Raw genomic sequence first — 26,963 nt, 5'->3', positions numbered from 1 at the left:
ATTCGTCACTTGAAAGCTACATATTACAAGGGTAGCAGAGAAGACACAGGATGTGATGCCACATGCTTGTGATGAGTAAGCACTTTGTCTACTTTGGTGTCATCTAGTGGCCTACATCTGTAAATACTAGGAAAATATGCTCATCCAGTGTCATAAATAGGCACAGTACTGATGACTGGTTTGGCCATCAGATAACAGAGAGAAATACCATATATTGGATTTGTTTAAATTATTCAATAGAATTGCTTTATAAAGGCTTAAAGTCAGTTGTAGTTGACAGGGTCCTTGAATTTAAATAAAATGACTGCTGCTGATGGTCAATATCTTCTCAATGATGGAGAATGAGGGAAAAACTACTGCTCGAATGCAATCCAACAGCTCGGTTCAACAAATGGCCTTAAATCTGAATAAATTACGACTTTCACTTTCTGTTTTCATTTAAAGGGAGTAGCAGCATATTCATTTCCAGTTACACATCATTCAGTTACTTGGCATCGAAAACAGCCTGTGATTGCATAAAAAAAATAAAGATAAAATAAAATAAAAAATGAATTCCAGCATTTAGTCCTTCTGTTGTGAAATGATCTTTCCAGAGAGCAGAAACAATGTTTGACTCAAAGTGCAGTTAACTGTGGCCTGGGGGTTTGGACGTTTAGCTTTATCTGATAGGAGGCAAGACTCTCAGGTTCAGAGCGACAAGTCAAGTTAGGACACTGGACTAAAGTGACCCTGACTGTGTCGCACCACTCTGTATTTAGACAAGGCGGTTCATTAGCGACTAAACTGGAGTGCTTGATTTAACTGTGCTCTAAAGGTTTATGATATTAATTTTCTTTTAATAGGTTTGTGATGGTGAAATCAAACTATACTATCCTCTCCTATGTGAATTTATATATGGAGTAATCTTTTTTCCCCCATGAATTAGTTAACTCTTATTTGTAAACAGTCCATGCATCAGAATACAACCTGACCAGTGACCTGAAGCCACTGAAGGTGATATTATAACCACTACTAAACACATTTAGCATGTCTTCATTGAAACAAAAGATTTTTGCACATAGACAGCATTGTGGTCATGCTCCAACTTGGACCTTAAAACACAACATTTTCCCATTTCCAGATTTAAAAGATGTGAACCGACCATAATCCTTTAAGCTCATAATCAACCTTATTATAGATTTCATCATGTAATCCAGATGAGTCATAATTCCTGATCAACTGGTTGCACTTTGCTTGCCACCAAGTCACAGAAAGGCTGATGGAGGCAATAAAAGGAATATGACGTGGACAGTAAAATGTGAGCAGTTCAATGTCCATTACAATCTGTGTGTGGAGGAAGGCCGACAAGCTGTATATTACAGTGGATTGTCTCTTCATTAGTTATATTGTTCTTAAATAAATCAGAACTAACTTAAAATCATCTTCATGGACTTTCTTCAGGCAAAAATCTATTAAAGATTACAATCTGTGGTTTACTGCAGCCAACATTTTCATATGGGGTCTATTTGAGTTGTACAAGGGCTGATAAATGGGCCCCAAAGGGTTTGTCTACAGAATCCAGGACCCCACTGTGTTAGCCAACTGGAGGATCTGAACTAAGCCCACGTTTCCTCATATGGCTTCAAAATGTGTGGCATCAAAAAAAACACATTAACACTTCATTTACATTTTTAATAACACACACAAAAATTCTTCACAGAAATGACACATAGAAGAAATATTGAAGTGCTCTGAAATTAGGAACAGAGTCACACATGTGGCTCTGATGAGCTACTGGCAAACACAGGCCCGTTCATCTGCGGCTGAACCGCTGACGTACGCTACAAATCAGGCCATTAGATTAAGTCATGAGAAATGCATTTAGCGAGGTGTTAGGTTGGTCAGATTTCTTGCATTCATTTAAAAATATCACCTAATGGTGCTCATAAATAGCATGAGAGCAAGTATACAGCTATACTGGCTTCTTTCCACGGTGAGGAAATACTCCGACAGCAAGTTAGAATGAACTGGGCAGAGTTTTTGTGTTGGACATTTTCGACTGAACATTCATCCAGCGTGTGATCAAAACTGCAGCAGATGAGCAAACACACAGAATCCATGAACTGAGAACTTTTGAAGACATTGGTCATGAGATTAAGTGCATTGTGTGATATTTATGGTCTGTAACTGATATCCAGAACTCAATATTTGGCTCTGTTAGCACAAAATATCAAACTTAGTGGTCATGATTACCTATGATATGAAATTACCAAGGAAAAAATGTACCAAGAGTTGGCATTTTCTTTTACTTACAGCCAGTGTATGTACACACGTAATCATGTTGAGGCCTCATGTAAGACACTCAAGGTGGCCAACAAAGACAAATAATCAATCTATGAATGTTCATCATCATCATCATGTGCCGTGTACTCAAAACAAAATTGAAACAAATAAAGCAGAAATTACCTTCGGGCCCTTTTTCTAGAGGAGCTAATATATATATATTTGTACATAAGCATTGCTTTAAACCTGTATTACTATATCTCGCTTAATTGTGTTTCATTGTTGCACTGCTTTAATTGCATTAAAATAGAGAGAATGGGAAGAAAGCAGGTCAGGTCAGTGCGGCCATTTGTGCACCTCTATTGAAGATTTTACAGCTGTGGTTAATGTACATTTTTTTGTTTTTGAAATATACAGCTATGGCCGACTTGGGCAGGCCCCCTGAGGGGACGGAAAACCTTACTAACAATATTTTGACCAAAAAATGGCTTATGAAATGTTGAGAAACCAGACTGCTGTTAATGTGTCATAGCTTGTCCTCGTGACGGCTGATTTTACAGGAATTCCCCGACTTCACTTTTACCTCGTTTACCTTTGTCCTAGTAACATCACGTCACCGTGCGGCGCCACATCTCGCGATAATTACGGCGTATAAATAGAGCTGCTGTCGCTTCACTCGTAGTATCGGTCAGCCCACTTACAACTTGGAGAAGCGTGTAACTATCGGTGAGTCTTTAATTTTCTCTCTTTAAAGTTGCTTTTTGAACGTCGTGACAGCTATAGCTCAGTTGTCGCTGAAGCAAATGCAGCCTGCAGCTAATTTTAGCCTTTGTCGTGATGGAGCTGTCAGGACAGACTATTGTAATACGGAAGTAATAGACCTTTAGTTACTATAAAGTCCGACCGTTGAGTTCTTGAGGGACTGAGTTTTTTGGACAGAGTCGTCACATGTTGTGTCTTCTCTCCATAGGTTTTGATTGAGCAGACATGGCAGCAGCTGAGGTTATCTCAAATCAGGTGAGTTTGCCACAAAGACTTTGACTTATTTTGACAGCAACCCAACTTAACTGAATGTGAAAGAGGCAGTGGTGTGTGCTATTTAAAAGCCGAGAAACGACACAATGAAGTACTGTTACACATTCAGGAATAGGGAATAATGTTTTCCCCTTTAAAATTACATGTACAAAGTATGTGTAATTGTCCTTTAAGGTAAATCTGTTCTGAGTAATCTGAGTATTATAAGCCTACTACTACTTTGTATTTCCTGACAGAATGTGGTGGAGAGGGTGACCAGCCTTCCTCTGGTGAGCTCCACCTATGGCCTGGTGTCCAGCGTGTACTCCAACACCAAGGACACCCACCCTTACATCAGGACGGTGTGCGAGGTCGCAGAACAAGGAGTCAGGAGCATCAGCTCCGTGGTCTTCACCACTGCTTCACCATTCATTGACAAGCTGGAACCTCAGAGTAGGAACCTTTCAGTCTGTTTTTGATTTTTTTTTAGATAATCCATCTGTTGACGTGCCGTCAAAGTTCATAGGATGTCAAAACAAAGTCCTGTCAGCTGAAACTGTGAGGATAATTACATGCTGATCAGTTGAGTCACAGAGCTTGAAACAGGAAGTTCATGTCAGGACGTTTACTCATCCCGATCTTTCACCCAGTTTTTCTGTTTACTCATCATCACCCTGATTTGACCCACAGAAAACCTGATTTACAATTCTTGCACTTTCCTCCCTAGTATTTTCAGAGCAAATTTATGAATGACATCTTTGTTTCAGCTTGCCTTGTCTTGTCTAATTTGCTCAACTTTTTCGTTGCCTGCAGTTGCCATTGCCAACGACCTGGCCTGCAAAGGTTTGGACAAGATTGAGAAAACCTTGCCCATTCTGCACCAGCCATCTGAGCAGGTATGTTCTGGATTAGCGACCAATGGCACAGTTACTTTATCTCAAAGGTCAGAGCAGTTGTGCGTAAAAGCCAAATTACACAATGTCGTAGCAATTTTCCGACTCAAGGTACAAGGTTCAAAGCAGGGTTTTATAAGAGAACGCCTGTCGTAGTCCCTTGATGCCACTTAGAAAATGAAAATTAGATAAATGGGTGACTAAATAGTAAGCATGTCGAGGATGAATTGAGGAGTCTCAGAGCCTGAGGACAGAAACTGCTCTGTAGTCTGGCTGTACAGCAGCAGATACTTACGCATCACTTGCCAGACGACAACACTACTTTGCTGAAATCATTTAAAAATGTCTGTGTTTGTGATCTTCCCTCCTGCAAAGATTGTTTCTAGCGCCAAGGATGTGGTAACCACCGCTAAAGATGCTGTGACAGGCACAGTGTCCGGCGCCAAGGACACGGTCTCAGACACTCTGACCAGCGCCGTGGAGAAGACTCGGGGTGCGGTGCAGGACAGGGTGGAGAAGACCAGGGCTGTTGTCAGTGGGAGTGTCAGCACAGTGCTGGAGAGCAGAGTGGCCCAGCTAGTCAGCAGCGGCGTGGACACGGCCCTCAGCACCTCTGAGAGTCTGGTGGAGCAGTACCTGCCTCTGACGGAGGACGAGCTGGGTGAGTGGGGCTGACCAAAGCCAGTTAGACCATCTCTGTCTTGTGGAACACTTGCAAAATGTACTCATTACCCTGTTTTACTGGTGTGGTGAAAAGTTCAACCAAGTTTTTAAAAATGTTATATAAAAATCTATATTTTAGGCTGCTATTTTGGCTTCAAATGTTTAGAAACACAAAAAGGAAATAAGAGCGGCTAGTGAGATTAAGCTTGTTGTTTTGCAACAGGCTGTATCAAAGGTCAGTTATTAACAGGCAGCTGGAATATGTTGTTAATCATGGATTCGTTCCAGTTTCCAGGAAAACAGGACTTATCGGATTATGTTCTTCTGAGGATGAAAATTTGTATTGGCCAGTTTTTCTCCATCATTAAAGAGGTCATTGTTCAGAGTGAACTGCAACATGCAGAAGTTTATAACAAACACAGTACACTGTTGGTTTAAATGGGTCTATTTTGAGGGACAAGTACATAATCACATTCTTCCCGGCTTTTTTTTAAAGCCTCCAACTACTTTAACATGCAGAACGGATCAGACATGTTGTGCAGAACTCAGAGTAATCATATGTTGTTTGTTCATGCCCCCCTCCCCTCACTTTGTTACAGAGCTGGAGGCAAAAACTGTGAGAGGCTTTGACAAGAGGGAGCCGAGCTACTATGTCCGCCTGGGTTCCCTCTCCACCAAGCTGCGAAAGCGGGCGTACACCAGGGCCGTGGCCAGAATCCAAGATGCCAAGCAGCGAAGCAGGGAATTCATCTCTGAGCTGAACTCGACTGTTGACCTGGTGGGTCCTGCATTCATATTATGAGTTGCACTAAACAAAAGAAAAATCTCCACAGACGCTATCCTTAACATGAAATGTGGACAAAATTCAGCTGCTTACCAATAATATTAGAAACTAGCTACATTAACATTAAAATGCCGCCCTAAATTGGGTTGCAAAAAGCACATAATTTCTTTTACTGCTTGTGGACAATCACGTGAAATGTTTTTCTAGATTGAATATGGCAGAAAGAACATTGACGGGGCTAACCAGATGGTAAATGACAAGCTGAGCTCCCTGGTGGTGTGGAAGTCCAGTGGCTCAGACCAGGAGGGTGGTCACGAGGCAGAGGTAAGGAGGTGGACAACACAAATACGCAACGAGATAACATACTCAACATGTCGAGGAAAGATGCAGCCTGTCACACAATGTCGAGTTATCACAGGTTATTAATATCTGCTCATCCGCTCCACTCAGGCCATTGAGTCTCGCACCCTGGCCCTGGCTCGTTCCCTCACCCAGCAGCTCCAGACCACCTGCCTGGTCCTCGTCTCCGGCCTGCAGGGCCTCCCCAACCACATCCAGCAGGAGGCGCTCTCCGTCAGCCGCTCTGCCACACAAATCTACACCAGCTTTAGCAAGGCTAACAGGCTGGGGGACCTGTCAGACAGTGTGCTGACCAGCAGCAAAGTCCACCTGGGCAGAATGAAGGATTCCCTCGACAACGTCATGGACTATCTGGTCAACAACACGCCGCTCAACTGGCTGGTCGGTCCCTTCTACTCCCCGACAGCCCCAAAGCAGACTCGCGCATCGCCTTTTACTGCCGGCAGCGGAGGAGCTACGTCCTCCAGCTCTCCCTCCGCCCAGCCACATCAAGAGGAGTCCATGGAATTGGAGATGAAGTCACTACATTCAGAGCAGCACTAGAGATCAAGTACAGCTTTATGTTCTGACATTTAAATACTTTCTGCTTTGCAGGCAAATATTTGATTTTTTAACAATACTGAACACATTAGGATGTTAAACTCTTATATTTTATATCTTATTTCAGACATGTTTTATAAATCTTTGATTCTTGCTGTAATCACATCACCTAAAATGTGATATCTGACAATTCTGTGCCCAATTTTATAAGAGAGACATGCTGGCAAAACTTAGTCCTGTGCTTATTTCTGCATAAACTTCACTGGAATCAGATCTTTGCAGTCACTGGGTCTTTTTTCAACCATGAATCTGTTTTTGTTTCTTCAGATGAGATTCTTAACAAGTAATGACTTAATATTAATGAGGAAACTGCTTGTTTTTAAACTCATCAAAACTCAAATAAAGCTTGTTACACTTAGAGAGCAGAATTATCCACCATAAAAATCATATAATCACATGCAGTATAATGCAACTCCTACACCTCTCTGTGCTATGCCACAGTAAATTGCTCGATCTTGCACTCAGTCCCATTCTCACACATGCAGGGCTCTATTTACACATCAGTAATGCTCCCATGATAAACTGTCAATCCAAAATCTAGTATTTTGTAGTTCAGACTAGACTGTAATAACCCCGACAATAATTTAGGATGATACAAAATAAGCTTTATTACACATTTTTAAAACTCTAGCAGTCAAAACACATCTCATGAGTATTCAAATAACTAACGTCATGACATAAAAATGCTTCAAATATCATCAAATCCAAGTTCTTCAGATCACCTTCTTAAAGGAGCGTGTACTGAAAGAGTACACAGTGGTGAGGAAAAAAAGAAAAAATGAGGGGAAGTGAGGAAGGCACAGTCAATAGTGACTTTTGCTGAGGCATCCTCATGAAAAAGCGCAGAGACAAAAGGAGCAGATGGATGCAGATGGAGCTGATGGTGAAAGAGTGAGTGGATCTTTACTCATCGCTGGCAGTGCCTTGACACACACTCCATCAGACTCTGAAAACCCAAATTGTAGATAAAGATTACCAGTTGGTACAAAAGGTACTTTTCAGATGTTCGAGAATATATTTCAAAAGGGTTTTGTCAGGTCCTTTGATCTGAAAATGACATGAACATTCACAAGTTATGCGTAAAAAATTAACTTTGTTTTACCGTGAGCGTGTGTACCTGGTACCATGCCACGTCATCCAGCAGGTCGAAATTAATTTGATCCTTGTTCTCTTCAGAGAAGCTGACAGTCTAGGAAAGAACAGAACCACATGTAGAACACAAACAGTGGCAGGAAAAAGTCTGAGCAACCCAGTTAAAGAGAGTAATAGATGACCCAATTTCCAAACAGCATAAAAGTTACAGACGACACATTCTTTCATATTTCAAGCAAGATTACTTCCTTATTTCCATCTTTTACGGTTTCAAAATAACCAAAAAGGAAAAGGGCCAGAAGCAAGAGTTTGGGCGCCCTGCAGTCAGTACTTAGTAACACTCCCTTCAGCAAATATCACAGCTTGTAAACACTTTTTGTAGCCAGCTAGGAGTCTTTAGATTCTTTGTTTGGGGGATTTTCGGCCATTCTTCCAGTTCTGTGAGATTCTTGGGCTGTCTTTTGATTTATATCCGCAGATTTTCATTGATGCTTGTTTGGGGGACTACGGGGGCCGTGGCAAAACCTTCAGCTCGATCCTCTTCAGATGGTCAGTTGTGGATTCTGAGGTGTGTTTAGGATTATTATCCTGTTGTTGAAGCCGTACTCTTTTCGTCTGCGGCTTTGTACAGATGGTGTGGTGTTCACTTTCAGAATTCGCTGGTATTTAATTGAATCCATTCTTGCCTCTGCCAGTGAAATGTTCCCCATGTCACTGGCTGCAACGCGAGCCCAAAGCATGATCGATCTACCCACAGGCTGAACAGTTTGAAGGTGTTCTTTTAATGAAAATTCTGCATCCTTTTTTCTCCAAGCAGTCCTACTTTAACTTCATCAGTCAATTGGACTTGCTGCCAAAAAGCATCAGGGCTTGTTTATATGTTCCTTTGGAAACATCTGATTGTGAATTTTGTGGTGATGACGGAGGAAAGCTTTTCTTCTGCTGACTCTTCCATGAAGGTCATATTTGTGCAGGTGTCGGTGCACAGCAGAGCAGCTCCACCACTCCAGAGTCTTGGAAAACAGGGGGTTTGATTTGGCTTTCTAGTACTGCTATCTGAAAACACTTTGCTATCTTCTTATTGCCTTCTCTTGCTTTGTGGGCATCAGTTATTTGAATCTTCAGAGTGCGAGGCAGCCGCTCAGAGGAGCTGCTCAGAGGAGCTCATGGCTGCTGTTTGTTGGGACAAGGCTTCAGGAGTCACAGTATTTATAAAGCTCTGAAATCTGTATCACTTGACCTTTCCTAACAATGGTTGTGAACAAGCCGTAACACTAACAAGCTAAGAAAGAGTTCAAAATCTCTTGCGGTGCCCAAACGTTTGCATGGTGCTCCTTTTTCCCACTAAAATTGTACAAAACAAAAATAATGCATTAATCTTGCTCGAAACTTTAACTTTATGACGCTTGGAGTTCAGGCCATCTTCTACTCTTTTAAGTATTCAAAGTATCTATACTTCTAAACTTGAAATGTCGCAATGGGGGAATCTGTCTGCTTGGGACTGAAAGGTACCAGGTAACAAGGACAAAGAGTGTTAGTACCTGCCCCTGTGCTGTGGTCACAGTGACGTGTGCAGCAGAGCCTGCCATTGAGCAGTGCAGGTTACCGGTAGAGACCACAGACCTGGTACAGCACAAAATTCACAAGTCAGCTCAGTTCATTTAGAGCTGAGAAAAATAGATATTTACACATTTTACTCAAATCCAGTCTTGTCAGTTATATACAACCTCCAGACGGCAAACTGACCTGAGTTTAGATTTGGTCGGTCCAGTGTGGTCGTTGGTCTTTGCCGAGCGGCTTTGGATTCTTTTGGACGTGACGCAGGAGCCCCTGCAGGAAATGAAAGCTATGTCATGTCTCCATACTCACTGGCTAGACGAATAAAAATACTTTAATAACCTCCAGTCTTACCTGATATTTCCAGTGCTGTTACTACCAACTAATGTTCTGGTCCTTTTTGTCCCCTTTCCTCCCTTAAAAAAAATGTAGAAAAACTAGAATCACAGCCTTGCAGTTGCATGCCTCCCCCACATGTGTTTTGTGAGGTGATGGTGGTCGCCGGTTCATCCTCGAGCCAAAGCGAACATTTGTGACAAATGTGAAGAAATTCCTGGGATATTGCTTTCAGGACAGTGAGACGCACAGACAACCTGGGCACATCATGTCTCCACACGCTGAGGAGCATGAACAGGTGAACAGCACTGCAGCGACACACAGTCATGTGACTCATCTTGTAGATGCAAAACACTTGACATAGTTCAGCAAGAGAACATACAGTACAGTAACACAGTAAGCAAACCAGACCTTCATAGGAACCTACAAGCCGTTTGTGGTTTTCCATCTGCAGACCTACTCAAAGCCTGTTTGTTTTGTCAAATATTATACGTTCTGCTCAAAAAGTCAGAAATAGGGTTTTAAAGTGTACGGAAGGCCAAAATGGCTAATTCAGCAGGTGCATCCTAAAGATCTTGACATTACAAATTACCCAAACTGACACCTCTAACAGGAGAGAAAACATCCTCAATTTTCACATTTACCAGATTCTATTGGTATATATACACACATTCTTATAATATATAGCACTCTACAAATACTTCTTATGCCTACATGGCACCTAATTAATGTCTGTGCTGTTGCTAAACTTGACCTCTCTCCCTCATCTCTCAAAGGGGATCTGAATCGTTCTAAAGATAGAAAAGCGTGTGTTAGCCGCCCATTAAATTCTACTTATGTTTAATATTGGATTGAAATTTTGCACTGAACAGTTTAAAACCCACGTGAAAACCAGGTACCCCCCCTCGCGTGTGCAAACATCAGCTGCAGCACCGCTTACCTTTGAGGTCTTGGAGGAGGAGGTCTGGGGTGGGGTGGACTGACCCGCTGCGGAATCAGTTGATTTCACTTTCAAAATAAAAGCACAGAAGATGAGCTTTCATGCTCGGCCTGAACCTGTTGGTGCCGTCTCGGTTTGAGGAAGTCAACTCACCTCTTTTACTGCGCACCCTCCTGAGGGGCTGGCGCATCTCAAGCGACTCATTCTGCAAAAAAGGTGATAATTATGTTTGTTATAATAAAAATAAACGCACCTTTAGACGGCAGCGACTTAAACAACTGACGCAACTCACCTTCATGGCAATTGAGACGTCACTGGCTGAGCTTTCCTCCTCTGAATGCAGAAGACAGGTGATAGGTGAGTGTGTCCCAGAAAAACAAACGAGTTAATTTATCTTAATTCATGAATAACGGGGGCTCACCGCTCATTAAATGCCCTATGAGAGTGCTTTGAAGAGACGGGGGCATCTTCATCAGCTCCACCTTGAAGACTTTGTCCACAGTTGCTAACATGTTCTCCATTTTGGCCTCGAGCTCGTTCATGCGCTCTTGTGCTAAAAAAACAAAACAAAACAAAACAAAAACGGAGGGAATTTTCGGCGACAAAAGAGGACGTGAAACCTGACATTTTTTAGCTGCAGCTGCTTCCAAACCTTCTTTCTCAAACTGCTGGATGAAGAGAGCCAGCCTGCTCTGGCGCATCTCCCGGCCCAGCTGCTCCTTACTGTGGGCAGGCCCCGCGTTTCTCCTCCGCTTCAGCGGCATGTTGCTGTGCTGCTGCGCCGTGCTCCGCGTGCCCATCAACACACACCTGCGACCGAATCACCTTTAATTAAGGTATCCATGCGCCGGTAATCTCCTCAAGCTTCCGTTCTGGCTGATGTGGACTATTTTTCTCAAGTGGTCGAGTATGACCACTTCCTGGATGGTTAAGATACATTTCTCTGTGCCAGAAGGTGAGGTACTCCCCTTTTTTATCATCATTTTTCACCACTTATCCACTGTCAGGATGAGACTGTGTGTCATATGTTGCAGCTTTGCAGCATAGGTAGCCCTCAACAGCAGTCTGTTAGATGCAAAGTGATGCAGGGCACTGCTGTGTTTTTGTGATAAAGCTTCCACTGTAGTCCTCCATGCAGTGAAAAAGGTCCATCTCTTTGTTATAGGAGACAAAAGCTGGCCTGAGAGGACATAGAAGTGGAAAATATGAGGCTGAAGTAAAAGGAGCTCTGCTTTTCTGAAGATCTCTGAGTGTGCCAGGATATTCTGGAAAATATCAGATGAAGGTCTAGCTGATGACCCTTTACTGTCAGACCTGCAGTGGTTTTAAAAGCAAATATTGGCTGAAGAGCAGGTATAACATGTTAGACCAGTGATGGAGGATAAGATGAAGGAGATGGAGGAAGACATCATAAGCAAAGGAAAGCGTTGGGAGGATATAGACAAAATAATGACAGATCATGAGGGAATTTGCGCTGACCATAAAATCACAAAAGAGGAAGAAAGACATCAAACGCTTCTTACAAATCACATGCGAAACTGAACAATACAAATTCTCATCAAGGGGAGAGCAGGGGAACAAAAAATGGACATGTTTCATTTGCAATCAGTTCACAAACTGGTTTATTGCAGCACACTTAAGTGTAGACATTCAGTTCCTTTCCACAGGACGGTAAAGATCACTTAATCTATTGTTAAAGAACAGTCTCTTCTGTACATCCTCTGCCATAAGGAGGTCAAATTTACAAAGTCAGTAAAGGGTGAAAAAAGACAGATTAAAAGGGAAAGAGGGGGATTGTTAGTTGTAAAAATGCTAAGTTCCTACGCTGTCTGCAATCCAGATTTCAACAATACAAAAATAAATAATCGAGAATCTCTTTATGTTTCCGAGGAAAAACTACTGTATGTTGCTAATATTTTGAGGTGGTCTCATCTCATCCTCACCCTGGGTTAAGGTCAGGGTTCAATCTATACGCAGTGCAAATTCAATATTTCACAATGTTATCGCTTCTGTACATGTCACTCTCCCAAGTCTACAATAAGACCATGTATGCATTCACTTGCACTTAGCTTTTATTCTGTCTGTTTCAGCATTTAGTGGAATGTCATGTTGTAAAATGAACACAGTGTCAGCAGTACTGAAGAAGCCCTTTGCAGCATAAAGCTCTAATTGCTACCAATATCATCCAAAGCTACTGTGTAAACCATAAAAGTGACCTCGTCTGCAAAGAGTCTACCGAATTTAAAAAAAAAAAAAGCTAGGGTAAGGAATTGCCCCAGTACATGTAAGTTACAGTTCTAATTTATCTTTGCAAGAAGGCATATTAGCTGAACACAGTGTGCTACTGTTAAAAAAAACAAAGTTATTAAAAACACAAGTTGGTCACAGAGGCACTGCACCGAGCCGTCTTTCCCTGCATGAGAACATGGGTCTAGTTGTAATGTGTGGCAATCAGTAGTGTGGCATGTCTTTTCACTGCAGACTGGTGTATTTCTTTATGATCTCTCCCGCTAAAGGCCTATTTTTAATCACACGAGTGTTGACGCAGAGATCAATAATGCTTCTTTAAGACCTGTTTTGATTGCTGGGCATCTGGAATGTTGTAGAGTCAATTTTAGTGATTGGTAGTTAGTGATTGTCCTCAGTCTGTATCTCACTGACATGTGTGCTTCTAACTTGTATTTACACAGAGAGCCTGTACATTTACAATGAAACAAACTTGAATATTCATTAAGACTTGGGTCACACAAACAGTCAAGGCGGCAAGACTTGTTGCAGCCAAAAAAATAGGCAACCCTGGTTTCAGACCGCCTCCCCAAAGTAAGTACAAAAAGACAGGTGGGCTTGAGTTACTGTTTTTTTCACGGTCTCAAACAACTCAAGCTGATCCAATCTGCGGATAGTTAGGACACATTGAAGCAAAGTGGGCGAAGGCTACGAGACAGGGAACTAACTGCGTGATTACACACACAAACACACAAACACAGATATGTCTACACCATAGGGGCAGTCAATACATTCTGTACAGTGATTCATCATTCTATACACCATCTGTCAAGAAACACACTAGTCCCAAAGGATTTGCTGCAGCTTTCCAAGCAGTTTACAGAAACAGTCCCACCTGTAAGTATCTGCTTGAAAAGCCCATGAAAAGGTTGTAAAAAAAAAAAAAAAAAGCCAACACTGGGCATCTTCCAAGACAAGGAGAACAAGTAGTACCATGTTTGGGCGACTGGAGGTGTTTAAATACAAACATCTTTTTTTGCTCACACCGCAGCACACGGCCAATCCGTCTTGCCTCCTGTCACAATTGGCCAGTCAGATTTTTCATCTTTGCTGCAGGTGGTCAGATGAAGGGGGCCCCAAAGGATTTAAGGCACCACTGGACACTGGGGCTGGGCGGTCGATCAATGCAGTGCAAAGACTTGAGCTGCTCGGTGCTCAGTTGGTCGTAAGCCAGGCGGTACTCTCTGTCGAAGGCCTCTGCAGATAGACAGTAAGGGGTCATCAAAGTGATATGATACATAATAGCTGACTTCAGAAGCGAAATATATTCTGTTATGCTGTGGTGTAACTGGTTGATTTCACTTTGACCCATTTACTCACCTACGTCGATGTTCTCCCTCCCCAAGGCGACCAATGAGAGGAACAAGATCTCTCTATAGATACTCCTGAGAGGAGGACACAGAAATGAGACATAAGAGGTGTTTCCATTCACAGTGCAAGAATATAAACATTCAAATGCATTGCAGCAAAACCTTGAGCCAATAAAAAGAAGTCAAATGTCTGAGAAGGGGGACAGAGGCTGACCTTTGCCGTTTGACACCCTCTGGGCGCCGTTTGATCTCTCGGATTAACAGGTTGATTGGCCCGTAGACGTCGTTGGTCTGGATGTTGCGAACAATCGTGTTGAGGAGGGTACGAATCTCCTGGTGGTCTGTCGGAGCCAACGTCCCCTTCTTCTCCACTGGAAAACAATGAAGTCGCCATCAGAAAGACCTTAATTCTATGCTTTCTAGTTAGGAGCCTGAAGTCTGTCCCCTTCTGGCCAACAGTGACACTTTACCCAAGGAGGTAAAGTAACTACATGATGAAATTTCCATGACACACTTAACTCAATATGCAAAAAATACATCTGCACACCTGCAAAGACTAGAAAGATAAATAAAAAGTTGATATGGATCTGACTTTTCAAACAATGCCAGCCAATATAAAACCTGATTACTCTTGATTAATATATGTAAAGGATTTGAAAAGTCTTGACATTGTCTCCCCCTAGTGGTAGGGGGTAGGTAGAGGTAGGTTCTACAAATAGCAACATTAAGCCATCAGAAATAAAAATTAAAAATTCTTCACATTGTGGCAACAAGTGACTATTACTTTTTACACTTTTTAGGGATGTCAGCCACTAGAATAATGACTAATACAGGAGGAGGGACACTACAGCCTGGTGTGTGTCTGTGTGAACACTCACACAAGGTCCTCCAGAGCAGGTAGAGGGGATCTCCGTGTTCCTGGTGCAGGTTGATGTTGTCCCACAGGAGCTGGACGTATACCTGCTTACTGTCCTGGGGCAGTGACGTCAGGGGCAGCTGCAGAGACAGACGGGGAAAGGTGAAGGAACGCCATAACAAAAGAGACAGTAAGAATAACAGTGTATGTCATGTTAAGCCTCAAACCTGTACTCCTTTGTTGCAGTGTTCAGAGGTCAGGATGAGTCCAGGCAGGTGAGTGGGCAGGTCCAAGCGTCGGAAATACCACACCAGGTTCCAGAAGATGATGGGGTGTTGGCTGAGGAACTTGTGGGTGTAGATCACCTGATTGGACATGACAGAGAAGTTGGACTTTGCAAAGGGCAAACCTCTCATGACCTTGTGTGTTACACAGTAACTGTGTAACAGATGTTTCTTGTAGACTCTGAGACTATGTGAGTACTTTACCTGATCTCCCTCGTTCTCCAACAGGGTCTCCAGCTCCTTGCGAAGCACCAAGGGGCTGAGGTACGGTACGGACACAGGCTTAGGGTTTGGCCGTTTGGTCCCCATGCCATCCTGAGAAACATACAAACCAATCATTTTCATTTTACTGCAACTACAGTGGTTCCTGCCTCATTAAAGCGCAATGGGGTTGGTTTGTGACAGTACGGAGCACTGACCGACACCTCTTGCAAGCTGCAGGGCAGACTAGTGGTGGAGACACCATGTCCAGGTCTCTGGGAGTAGTCCAGGCTCTGCAGCGGGCCGCCAACGCTGTTGCTGCGCGTTAGTGACGTCCCACTACATCTCTGCTGCTTCCCTGCTGCCTGGTGCTCCAGGAGACCCAGGGGGTCTGACTGCACCGGCTCGGGAATCAGGCTAGAAATTCAACAGGCAAAGAGGACTCAACAAAAGGTAGCGCTACAAGAAAGTGGGCAAGTATTCTTGGATTCTGAGATCACAATCTCAAAGTATAACTTGTGGTGTCTGAAGTCATGTCATGTGTACCTCTTGTGTGTTCCAGGCCGATCATCTGAAGTCTCCTTCGGTTCCTCTTCGGGGAAAGAGATCAGGTCTGGTGTCTTAATGTCAACTGAGCTGCTGGCTGTTGGCTGGGCACTGGTGCTGTGGATGCTGTCTCCTGAGGCACTAGGATTCATGTAGAACCTGAAAGGGAACAATCATAGAACCGTCAACTTGCATTCTTGTTACTATTATTAAACATGTTCAATTCTCAGACAACAGATTCCTACCCGGTCATTGTGCGCAAGTCATGAAACTCCACATGCAATAATGGAAGAAAGGCTGTGCGACAGAAAGGACAGGTGGTGTTCAGGTTGGAGTCATCGGCTGTCCAGCCCGCCATTATCTGCTCATCGTACACCAGTGCTTCACAAGAGCGGCACTGGGAGCAACTGGACATCAGCACCTGAGAGGAGGGAAATATGTCCAGCCTATTAAGAAATACTCCACTGTGCATGTTGGAAGTGAAAGCAAAGCAGCAAAGGGAGTGTTTGTATATGAACAGTATGTCTGACCTCCAGTGCACAGTTCTGGTAAATGCTCGAAGAGGAAGCATGAAGTGAGGAGCCCTGCTCAGAGTCTGGACCCCTGCCAGCTCGTCCTGGAGTTGGATCTGCAGATGGAGACAAAAGCACACTTTGAAAAACCCATTTCCCAGGCCAGCTAACCTCATTAGGCCCGTCCAGGCAGAGTGAGTGCTTACGTGTCTGGTGGGTCCCTCTGCCTGTGTCACTGCTGCCACTGCTGCTGCCCAGGCTGGTGGAGCTCTGGTTGAGACCATTGGCCACCAACCCCGGGATGGCTCCTCTCTCAGGACTCTCATCTACTTCATGTGCAGCCAGCATGTGTTCGTCCAGACGCGACGGGAAGCCACCACCCTGAGCTTGTTCATCCTGGAGAGTAAAGTTAAGGGTAAAGATTGAGAGGATTGCTCTAATTAGCAGTGCTTGGTGACATTTCTAAACAGAACAGATTAGCTTACAAAAGCTAATAAAATAAGCGGAACGTTTCATCCTGTTGTGACACTCGCCTCGTCATCGGAGTAAGAGTAAGCTGATGCAACTGCCCCCCACACTTTGCTGGCCACATTTGCCGCCTGTTTCATGCTTGACTTGAGCACATCGATTTTAGGTCCTGATAAAAGAGTGTCCATCTTGATGCCTGAAATGGAGTTGATGACAGAGCCCAGCGACCCTCCCTGGGAGGACTTGACTAGCGCCGTCAGTGAGGCTGATCTAGGACCTGGACTTCCTGCAGTGCTGGTGGAGGTCTTTGTCTTCACTGCAAAGGTCTTGGAGCGAGTGACTGTGCTGGGGCTGCGCTTGGGTGTGTCGCCTGGGGAACCAGTTGGAGTTTTGACAGGAGGCACGGGGAGGCTGGACCTGCGCTCCAGTGGTGGTTTGGGCTGTGGGGCGTCAGTGGTGTCTCCCTGTGCCTGCTGGAGCTCCATGCTGGACGACTTCACACCCAGGGGGCTTCTCAGGCTCATGTACATTTCGATTTCCTCGGCCAGGTTGCGGGACACCACAGCAGGCATGGAGCGCGGCGGCTCCTGGCTGGTGACAGAGGCAGACTCTTCTGTCTCTGACACCAGGAGGGAAAGTGGGTCAGCGCCCGCCTCCACGTCCGCCCTCTCCAGGGCGGCTCCTCGCAGCCCAGAGTCCTCCTCCTGAGTCTCAGTGTGCTTCCTCTCTCGTTTCTCCATTTTTATCTCAGTCCCCTCTACCTGTACATCATCTCCCTTCTCTTCATCTGGTGCTCCTGGCCCCTCTTCTTCTGGCAGCTTCCCCAGCATCAAGCCCTGGTCATCTTCAGGCTCTTCCTCCAGGTCTTTAAAAAGTGTTTTGGACACACTACTAGGAGGTGGACTTTGGCCTGCACAGAGCGCTGCAGCCAGGATACGAGCATCTGCACCCATTTGACTGGCCATGTGGTCCACGCCTTGCTCTAGGAGCATCCCTGCGCGGGTCTCAGCGCTGAAGCTACAGCTGCGTTCAGAAAAGGATTTCTGCCGCTGCTGTTGAGGCTGGTTAGCTCCATCCCCTGCTGCCAGTGAGGCATCATCATCAGGCAGAGACACGTTATCCGTCTTGCTCTGTCTCCTGAACAGCTTCCCTGTGCCTGCAGAACGTGTACAGATAAACTGAGAGTTAATTCACAGCAATTAAACTTACATTAAATAGCTGGATTAAAAAAGAGAACAATCATGAAGCCAATTATAGGCCTCATCTTTCCCCTCACCTGTTTCCCTGCCACCATCAAAGCTCCCTGTGGATAGCTTCACAATACTGGGGACAGGCGAAGGAACATCAACAGGACTGGGCGGCTCTGCTACTGCTACTGCACTGTCCACCGAGCCGGCAATGTCACCTCCTGGTTATAAACGTACACAGTCACCAGACCAACATCAGTGTACAAGGAGGAAATGGCTTTAAATGCAGAACTAAAATCAACTGTGACTGTTTCCTAAATGCGGCATATACAATGGAGGTTCTTTTTACCATTATGCTGGGTTTTAGGAGTGTTCCTCTCTTCAGTTGCAAGGACAGCTGCATGTGAGGGCTCTGCCAGCTCCTGGTGTAACTCATCCTTGGAGCCGTAGCCTTGATCAGACTGCCTTCCTGTGGATCACAAAAATCACACAAACCACGCTGTACATATGTCTGCTGTATAATAACAAATGCTATTTCTGACCCTCAGGTTTTAAAGCTTTACACCTGCAAAACCTAACCTTCGGGGATCAGTACCTGTACTACAGTGGTTGTCTGTTGTGTCTTCCATGCTGTGGCTGTGGGCAAATAGATTGTGCTCCTCGCCATTGACCTCACTTGAGCTGTCAGCACTTCCATGACTCAAACGGTCTGCATCAGTGACTGCTGAGCCACCTATTGATGCAGCTAATGACAGAAGGAAGACAGCACTTGAGAAATAAGGAAATCGAATAAGAAGAGACAGACAGTGTCTCCCATTATCACACTGAATAGCCCATTCTCACCTGTGGTACTAAGTGTGGGTCCCTTCTCGGAGGAGGTTCGGTCTAGAGTTTGCTTGAACTGAGCCACTCCACGAACCACATTCCGAAGCTTGGTCCACATAAAGAGGCCACTCCGGTTTCTGCTGGGCCACGGGCTCTCTAAGACGGCCTGCAGAGGGAAACACTGGAGGTTCAGGACAAGTGTAGACAGTGCAGTGCTTTCAGTCCTTTGAGCTCCAGCAGAGATATGTTTTAGCAATGTAAAAGGCTATAAGTGACCTTGTTGTAGTATCCGTATGTGATGGCGTTCGGGTGTACCCCAGCTTTCTTCATCTCAACTAAGACTCGCACAGCCATCACAGGGAGACCCCACACGCCACAGAGCTGCATCACCACTCTGTAACACACCTGAAAGCCAGAGAGAGAACAAAAACAAGACGTATTCATTCATTAAAGTATCACACCATGAGACAAAGACATATAGACATGCAGAAATATAAACAGATTTAGTAAAACATATAAATATATATTAGTAGAAATGTAAAATCTCTCTTAATACATGATGTGACCATACCTCGTCCAGCACCTCCACCTCAGTGGTCCTCATCTTCAGGAGGACGTTGTACGCCTGCTGCATGGCGCGGCTTTTAGACTTGGCTAGACGCATGGCTGCTGGCAGGCAGATGAACCACAGGCTGTAGCAGTGACTAAAGAGACACCGGGCCCACAGCGGAGGGTTGGTGTAGAAACGCTTCGCCATTTTGTACGCTAGCTTGATCTCCTGTTGGATCAGGCAGACATTTAACAAGAGTGATTTACAAGTTGATGAGGACAGAGGATAAGGTGTTTTCCAGGGTATTTCTGCTACTTTTGCTGGGTGCGACTGTGGGGGTGTGTACACACCTGCTTTGTCCTCTTAGCCAGCAGTGCAGGACTGCTGGACAGACTGGCCCCCGCTGCTCTGCTGCTAAGGGCCGGCCGTAACTCCCTTGGACGGTCAAACAGCTCCATATGCAGCCTGGGGAAACTTTTATACCTGGAGGATGAGAAACAGAATTGTTGCAAGGTCACACACATGAATCTTTTTCCATTTAAAAAAGTTTGTAAAGTAAAGTAAAGTAAAACGACTTACGTGTATTTGGGGGCAGGTTCAGGTCCATCATCAGCTGGAGGTTCAGGGGGCATGACAAAGACAGTATGTTCGCTCTTCTGGGATTCGTCCAGCTCCAACAGTCTCGTGTCCTCAGATGATTCTCCTTCAACCTGCAGCAACAATCACATCCAGGGCTTCATTAATACTGACAACTATGACCCAAGTTTTACAAAAAGCACACTCTGCAGGCCATGTCCTGTCTGATAGCAAAGAGTAAACAACTGCAAACATATTACAATCCATTATGCTTTTCCAATTAAGCCGTAAAAGACACTTATTTGATTGTGGTTAGGATTTAAAGTTAGAAGAAAAGCAGGAAATGTTCATGCCCCTCAGGTGAAAACATTCACCAAAGGGAGATAAGGTTAATTTATTTACCTGTTCATGTTAGTCACAAACATATAAAAAAAGACAGGTGCAGGGAAATCCGATTGCAGTGTAAGTGATTACCTTGGTGCCCTTGTCGGTGATTTTATCAGAGGGAAAAAGCTGTAAGAAGAGGAAAGAGAGCAAAGGGAACAGAATGAATCAGAGGAAATTTTGGCTTCCTTAATTTCCCAGCGGACGAACATTATTTTGCCAGCGAAACAACATAAAACAAAGGCTCAATCAGGGAAGGGAACCTTAAGGTGGAAGAGGAAAAACAAAACAGAGTAACACCAGTGTGCGGCGTGTACACATCTGAGACCGGCCTGATGCCGGGGTGCTAACCACCTTCTCGACGCAGTCGTCAAAAAAGGCCAGGCCAGTGTCCTTGTCACTGACGAAGGTGCACTCCTCAATGAAGCGGATGAATATCTGGGTCTTGGTGAGCTGGGAGTAGAACTTCTGGTGGGCGCGGTCTCTGCTTTTGAGAAACCCTGCAGGACGGAGAGAGAGTGGTATTCCTTCTTAAATGTAACTGAAATCCATTTCCAGTCTTGTATTTACCTCAAGAAGACTAATGTGCAGCTGCTTGGACAAAAGTGTTAAAATATCCTGTGTTACAAGCCTTTTCCTTCACTCTGTATCTAAAATTGATCTGTAACAGTGAAGCTAAATGGAGGTGTGAACCAATTTCCCAGCAACAAGCGTTAGTGAAGTCTTCTTATAGCCGAGAGGAGTGATTGATTTTGAAAAAAACTCACGCTGACTGATATTTGAGATGCTCCTTGAAATAGAAATGCCAATAAAATAGTGGGTAAAGCTATCTAATTTAAGGGTGTAACTTATGCACAGGTTATAACAGTATTAGGCTGCCTATAAAAAAAACATTACTGACATGCCGATTTCTATGATTTAACACCTGACTTTTACCATGAAGTGACTTACTTTTCCTCTGGTTGCCACACATTTGAAAAGCTGTCAACTCCTTGTTTACCTTGCAGGTCATAGAGGGAGTCTGCGGCCGTGGCCTTTTCGGAGGGCGCCTGGGTGATGGGTTTGAGGTAGGAGCGGTAGCCCTTCAGGATGGAGGCCATGAAGCGAAGGAAGGCCTCCTGGATTTCCATCTCCAGCGATGTCTTCTTCTTGTGCCAGGTGAAGTCTGCTTCGATGGGGGTCATGTCCACTGCGGAGCTTTCCTGTGACATCTGACGAACTGTAACTAAAACACACAACAAATTTAGGGTAAATTTTAACTATTTAAATAAAGTCTGATGCTGTTTTTTTGTGTTACGTACTTATTTGATTCTAGAGCCCAAAAACTGTTGTAATAAAATAATTAAAATGTAGTGTATATGAAAATATATGGCTTATATGTTTCCTTTAACCTTTCATCAGTTGGTAAAATAACTAAAACTTGATTAATTTTTTACGAGCTCATTTTACAGTTTGAAACTCCTTCATCTACCTCTGCATGTGGTCCATAATGAAAACAAGAGACACACTCATGATGTTTTGAAGATAGAAGCAAGATATGAGTGAAGCTTAGCTTCGTTAGCTTAGCTTGCTAACTTTGCTCACATTGGCTTGCTAGCTAAAAGGCTTCAGCTACCATTACAAAAGTTTATGAGGCTACAGTAGTACACAATCAAGAGTATGAATGATTAACCCACACCAGCTGGTGTTGTTACGTGGCTAAAATTAGTTTCAGCTTGTAGCTACCTGAAATTAATTGAGTCAACAGTGTTTTTAGTTAAGCTAGCTAGCCACACAGTTCTCTCAATGTCTCCACTGATGCAACACACAGTAAAATATTTAAACCTACTTAATCAACTGGATGGTCAATGGACAAAAATTAAAGCTTTTACGCCTTTTGTTTCTTTTCATTCACTGAAGGTTAAAGGAGAAGTGTACAGCTAGTGTTTCAGCTAGCTTAACTTATCTTACTCTACCTGATGATGTTGTTATTCTTTATTATTTTATGTTGTGATACTTTCCATTTTAATATGCTGTTCTAAGTGTGTGTGTTTTTTTTAGTTAAACTCATTATGCTTTCTTTTTACTCTGAACGTGATTAGACTAACAACATCACCAGGGAATGACATTAGCACCTGCTACCTGCCAAACACAGGATAAAGTGGGCCGCTAAGGATATGTTAATGAATAATACTTTTTAAATGCAATTCTTTAGTTAGGAATAGTCAGGGATTATGGTTACATGATATATTTCATGTTTCTAGGTGTGAGTGAAGGCCAGTAGAAAAGCTCAGTGACTTGCTGCAGTGGCAGATGAGGAAAACTTCAGAGCCTGGATGTCAGGCAATGATTGATGCAATCAGTTATATTCACTTGTCTGATAACCTTTCATTACGTTTTGTCAGTTTCTGAGCTCCATTTAGAACTACAAGGGGCAGACAAAATAATATGAACATAAAATATGATGAAATCTTATGCAACAGCAAAACAGACTGTGATAAAGATTCAGCTCTGTAGTGATTTTTGAATTGACTGTTTGTGTTGCTGTTGTATTTAACTAGATCATATTGTTTGTCATATTTTGTCCACTCCCTGTAAATGCACATTAATCTTTTGAGAAACAGGTAATTCTCTACAGTCAGATGTTGTTTGTACCAGTGGCCAGCTGGTGGTGCAAGTTGCTCAGTGAGTTAATGAGACTCTTGCCGGGCTTCTTTGGGAGGTTCTTCCAGTTGCTGTGTCTCTTTTCGTCAGACCTGCAACACGCAATACCACAAAGTCAGTTAGCTGGAAGTAACGGGAGAGCTGCACAAAAATAATCTGCTGTTTGCTCTTGGTCTAAGTGTTGCTGCAACACGAAAATAGACAGCACAAAGCACACAGTGAAAACAAAGCACAGCTTACAGGTAGATAGTATTGGTGTCCAGATCCACACAGACAACATCTGGCGGGGGGTCGTAAAGGTCGAAGTAGCGGGAGTCCACACCCACTATGAATGGACAAGGAGCGTTGAGGACGTCCGCTAGAGAGAGCGGGCACAGGGGGATGTAGGGACACTGCCACTGGAAGGGGAAGATCATCTGAGGACAGAGGAGAGAGAAGCAGGATTACAAAAACCAGGCTGACAATAATGAGGAGTTTTACATTACCTCCAGAGAATGTCTTCACCAGACTCCAGAATTAAATTTAGGCTATTAGGACAAATGCAAGGAGTCTCACTTGCTTAAGAGGCTCTTCTTTGTGGTTACTGTAACTACAGATATTGTGACACTTCACATTAAAACAGGGATTTTTGAGGATTGTGACATCCTGTGTATTCCAAGAGACATGGTTGGTAAATTTGTTCACAGAGCTGGAAAATCAACAACCAATCACAGCAGAAAAAGAAGCCAAAGGTCCAATACATGGAGGAGCGGCAATATATTTTTAATATTAATTATAATATAATTAATGATGGTTTAAGATTGAGTGTTGACCAATGCATTGGCTTTGAGATATAACAACACAACAGTTACAATGGCAGAGTGATGAGTATAACTGTGTAAGTATAATGCCATTTATAATCTTATCAAAATGAAGATGAATATGTTACCAAACCAGCTTGCGTAACTCATTCACGTAGGGGAATGACTCGACCTGCATTTATGTTCCAGAGAATTTCAAAGTAGATACGGCAGACAATCATCTTTTTTTCTGAAGATGCTGCCACATGCAAAAATCTGAACTGCACAACATACAAGAGAACTCTGCAGCGCATATGGCACTATGGTGAATGTAATGGTGCCAACGATGTCTTTTATAAATGAAAGAACAGCGTTGTAAGTGGCACAGGTGAAATAACTGGAAGCATTACTAAGACTTGGCTGGATACGTTCACTTCACTGGCTGTTGAACATTTAAAACATGTCTCTCAAAAACCTGTTTGTCCTCTCACTGCTTGTTTTACTGTGCTTGTGCAACTGACTGTCAGTTAACACCATCAAATATAAGTAAAGCAAGTGTATGTGCCGTGTGCAAAGCTTTCAAGGCATCTGGTCAAATCAGTTCTGAAAAAATAAATTAGCCTCAAAGGAATTACATATATGTGATTTAGTATGCTCCTCAGAAGAGGTGCTGCATTTGATTCTTTTATTGTCCGTATGAGGAGGTAGGCAGGGTGGAACATTATCTCCACTCTTATTGAACTGAACTAAGGATGACTTGCCCGGGCATTACGAAACAGGCTGTGCTATTGGTCAACTCATAATTAATGCTTTTGTGTTTGCAGATGATTTGGTTATATTTTCCTTCCCGCAGATCTTGTTAATCCCAACAAGAATGATGCAATCATAATTACACGTAGAAGTATTTATACTACTTTAAGTAAGCAGTGGGGTCTTAGCCCGATCTGTCAGATGACTGAATACATGCGAGAGATGCACTGTAATCAACAGTGCTATTAATTTAATTTTCAAGGCTACACATCTAATTTCTATTTATTATTTGACTCTCATCTCTGGACCATGATCCATGATTAAGTAAGTTCAATTTACGCAGCAGATGTTCTAAAACACAATCTTGCCAGTCACACTCCTGAATATGTACGGCTTGCACGTTGGAGTGTACTCACAGCCACCACGGCCTCGGCCACTCCGGTGAGCACAGCGGGCCGGAGCGAGTGCAGCAGGATCTTGCTCTCCAGCAGGACAAAGTGCAGCAGTGTGGCGCAGTTCTCCGAGCCCAGATTCATGAGCAGAGTGCCGTAGTCTGCCCCGCTGGCAGGGGAGAGGGAGAGCACAGAGATGAGTGGGGCGACGGGCAGGGAACGGACAACGGGGAAAGAAGGAGTGTGAATAAAAGAACTGATGGAGCAAAGGGTTTATGTCCGGGTTTGTAACTAGAGACTGACGCCAGTCATGTAAGAGAGAAACAAGGTCATTCAAATCTCTAAGCAATGGCAGAAAATGAAGATCCCAAAAGGAAAAAAATAGGTTGAAAGCCATTTTAAACTTTTAACAGTTGTTTTAATTATTAGTGTTTTAATAGCAACAGTGAGATCTCTGACATAAAGTAACCCTATCATGTTACAATATAATACAATCCAACAGCTCTGCAAGTCACACTCGCTTTGTTAAACTCTCTGTTGAGAGTCTGTGGCACTCATTCAATTTCTGTCAATTTCCAAAGATGTACAGCAGTTTCTAATGTTGTTAAGGTAATATCCCATTAAGCTGTCGCCAAGTCTGCTTGATCCACTGGTTCTCTTTGCCAATGAGGCTTTTTCAAAACCTAATAAAACCTTTTAGAGGGCTATGTAACCGTTGCCCAAAATGAATTTCCTTTTTTGTGAGGCTTTGTCCAAGCCTTGTGAATCACATTCGCAAAGGCAGCAACGGCAGTGGGTCACGTTAAGTGGAATACCAATTAGCAACTTGTGTTAGTTTCAACAAAGGCCTGTCAGTCACCATGTGTGAGAGTTTTCAAGGAATTTCTCCCATCAACTGCAGAGTTATGCACTGCAGCGGTGGACAAAGTGGCGAATATTTTGATGCCAGAGGCTGTTTTCAGTGTAAGGGTTTGACCCGGAAAGAACGAACATGAATGAGTGCGTTCTGCTTTCTTTCTGGAACAATAGTGGTCGTTTTCTTTCAGCCTGCTCAGCTGTATTTATTCTGGGCAAAGCACAGAATAAATACTGAAGGACAGCTGCGTTTAGCTTGAAATACAAACAAAACTGTCAAAGTATAAAGAATAGGCTAAAATACCCTCCCCTTGTTTGAAACAGGATTTCAGCAAAGCAACTCCACATGCCACTTGTAGCGAAATTACTATGTTTAGCATTGCAAAGCCTGATTACCTGAGGGGCAAGGGTGTACACACAGGCTGGGAGAGGATCAAGGTGTCATGTGCCGAGAGCTGAAAGGAAAACATTTTCAAATGTTCATATGAAGAACAATAAAAGCTCGATGACACACAAGCTAAAGTATGTTTTGACTGACAGAGACAAAAAAACAAAACATGTCACCTGGACTAATATTCTTGGTCTCTGGGGGGAAGGAAATGACACGTTGTGCATGAAGTGTGAGATGTGCCTGTTGAGAGAAATGTACAAAATGTGGTCATGCATCTTCAAATTCTTAACATATACAGCAACTACATTCAGCCTATCGTAGTGTGGGCTTTGAGATATGATTCTTACTTCTCAATAGGCAGTGGGTGCGGGCCTGAGACGGACAGCTTGTACAGGAACATCAGGAACTTGCGGAAGGACTCAAAGAAGGGCCAGCGAGACAGCAGGCAGATGCATTTATTGGTGTTTACAGGCCGGTTGGGGATCATCTTCTTCTCCACTGTGGTGAGCACGCCCAGCTGGATCTTCTGCTTCTCGTTCAGCAGATCCACTGGGTATGGCTCATAGAACTGGATGGCTGATCCGTACACCTGCAGCCAGAGACGGACAAATTCCTGTAGTCATTTTGCAACCATGATGGAAATGTCACAAGGTCTTTTCAAAGATAC

General features: G+C 43.6%; 3 protein-coding genes across 5 annotated transcripts in view; 1 reads left to right on the top strand and 2 right to left on the bottom strand.

Moving 5' to 3' along the window:
• Nucleotides 1-2,940: 2,940 nt before the first annotated feature.
• plin2 (perilipin 2) lies at nucleotides 2,941-6,789 on the top strand. Its single transcript, XM_041965271.1, has 8 exons — nucleotides 2,941-2,988; nucleotides 3,233-3,279; nucleotides 3,534-3,729; nucleotides 4,090-4,172; nucleotides 4,545-4,830; nucleotides 5,432-5,610; nucleotides 5,824-5,940; nucleotides 6,067-6,789. Exons 2-8 carry the CDS (start codon nucleotides 3,250-3,252, stop codon nucleotides 6,517-6,519), a joined length of 1,344 nt encoding a protein of 447 aa, XP_041821205.1. The 5' UTR covers nucleotides 2,941-2,988; nucleotides 3,233-3,249; the 3' UTR covers nucleotides 6,520-6,789.
• Nucleotides 6,790-7,252: 463 nt separating this feature from the next.
• cdca9 (cell division cycle associated 9) lies at nucleotides 7,253-11,312 on the bottom strand. Its single transcript, XM_041964487.1, has 10 exons — nucleotides 11,154-11,312; nucleotides 10,923-11,054; nucleotides 10,794-10,834; nucleotides 10,655-10,706; nucleotides 10,502-10,569; nucleotides 9,580-9,641; nucleotides 9,415-9,498; nucleotides 9,210-9,291; nucleotides 7,679-7,765; nucleotides 7,253-7,522 (listed from the first exon to the last, which is right to left on the bottom strand). Exons 1-10 carry the CDS (start codon nucleotides 11,299-11,301, stop codon nucleotides 7,484-7,486), a joined length of 795 nt encoding a protein of 264 aa, XP_041820421.1. The 5' UTR covers nucleotides 11,302-11,312; the 3' UTR covers nucleotides 7,253-7,483.
• A 788-nt stretch (nucleotides 11,313-12,100) lies between these two features.
• The window catches only part of dennd4c (DENN/MADD domain containing 4C), a 32,798-nt gene continuing 17,935 nt past the window's right edge, over nucleotides 12,101-26,963 (bottom strand). Inside the window, exons 6-34 of one of the 3 annotated variants that reach the window (XM_041964483.1) lie at nucleotides 26,644-26,885; nucleotides 26,470-26,536; nucleotides 26,302-26,360; nucleotides 25,075-25,219; nucleotides 23,370-23,545; nucleotides 23,121-23,221; nucleotides 21,487-21,711; nucleotides 20,841-20,986; nucleotides 20,577-20,615; nucleotides 20,106-20,236; nucleotides 19,877-20,009; nucleotides 19,548-19,754; nucleotides 19,253-19,381; nucleotides 18,995-19,142; nucleotides 18,747-18,896; nucleotides 18,501-18,620; nucleotides 18,241-18,372; nucleotides 17,030-18,120; nucleotides 16,703-16,892; nucleotides 16,515-16,612; nucleotides 16,230-16,405; nucleotides 15,985-16,143; nucleotides 15,657-15,855; nucleotides 15,442-15,552; nucleotides 15,181-15,318; nucleotides 14,976-15,093; nucleotides 14,312-14,468; nucleotides 14,108-14,172; nucleotides 12,101-13,984 (exon numbers count right to left, since the gene is read on the bottom strand). In XM_041964483.1, the coding sequence (XP_041820417.1) occupies nucleotides 13,848-13,984; nucleotides 14,108-14,172; nucleotides 14,312-14,468; nucleotides 14,976-15,093; nucleotides 15,181-15,318; nucleotides 15,442-15,552; nucleotides 15,657-15,855; nucleotides 15,985-16,143; nucleotides 16,230-16,405; nucleotides 16,515-16,612; nucleotides 16,703-16,892; nucleotides 17,030-18,120; nucleotides 18,241-18,372; nucleotides 18,501-18,620; nucleotides 18,747-18,896; nucleotides 18,995-19,142; nucleotides 19,253-19,381; nucleotides 19,548-19,754; nucleotides 19,877-20,009; nucleotides 20,106-20,236; nucleotides 20,577-20,615; nucleotides 20,841-20,986; nucleotides 21,487-21,711; nucleotides 23,121-23,221; nucleotides 23,370-23,545; nucleotides 25,075-25,219; nucleotides 26,302-26,360; nucleotides 26,470-26,536; nucleotides 26,644-26,885 (4,989 nt within the window). In that variant the 3' untranslated portion in view covers nucleotides 12,101-13,847. The remainder of the gene's footprint in view (nucleotides 13,985-14,107; nucleotides 14,173-14,311; nucleotides 14,469-14,975; nucleotides 15,094-15,180; nucleotides 15,319-15,441; nucleotides 15,553-15,656; nucleotides 15,856-15,984; nucleotides 16,144-16,229; nucleotides 16,406-16,514; nucleotides 16,613-16,702; nucleotides 16,893-17,029; nucleotides 18,121-18,240; nucleotides 18,373-18,500; nucleotides 18,621-18,746; nucleotides 18,897-18,994; nucleotides 19,143-19,252; nucleotides 19,382-19,547; nucleotides 19,755-19,876; nucleotides 20,010-20,105; nucleotides 20,237-20,576; nucleotides 20,616-20,840; nucleotides 20,987-21,486; nucleotides 21,712-23,120; nucleotides 23,222-23,369; nucleotides 23,546-25,074; nucleotides 25,220-26,301; nucleotides 26,361-26,469; nucleotides 26,537-26,643; nucleotides 26,886-26,963) is intronic. The other 2 variants (XM_041964485.1, XM_041964486.1) reach the window with 2 other exon arrangements.

Source organism: Chelmon rostratus, chromosome 23 (genome assembly GCF_017976325.1).
Source record: "Chelmon rostratus isolate fCheRos1 chromosome 23, fCheRos1.pri, whole genome shotgun sequence".
Taxonomy (NCBI): domain Eukaryota; kingdom Metazoa; phylum Chordata; class Actinopteri; order Chaetodontiformes; family Chaetodontidae; genus Chelmon; species Chelmon rostratus.
The sequence above is the reverse complement of the archived record's forward strand: the minus strand, read 5'-3'. Positions and strand labels throughout refer to the sequence as shown.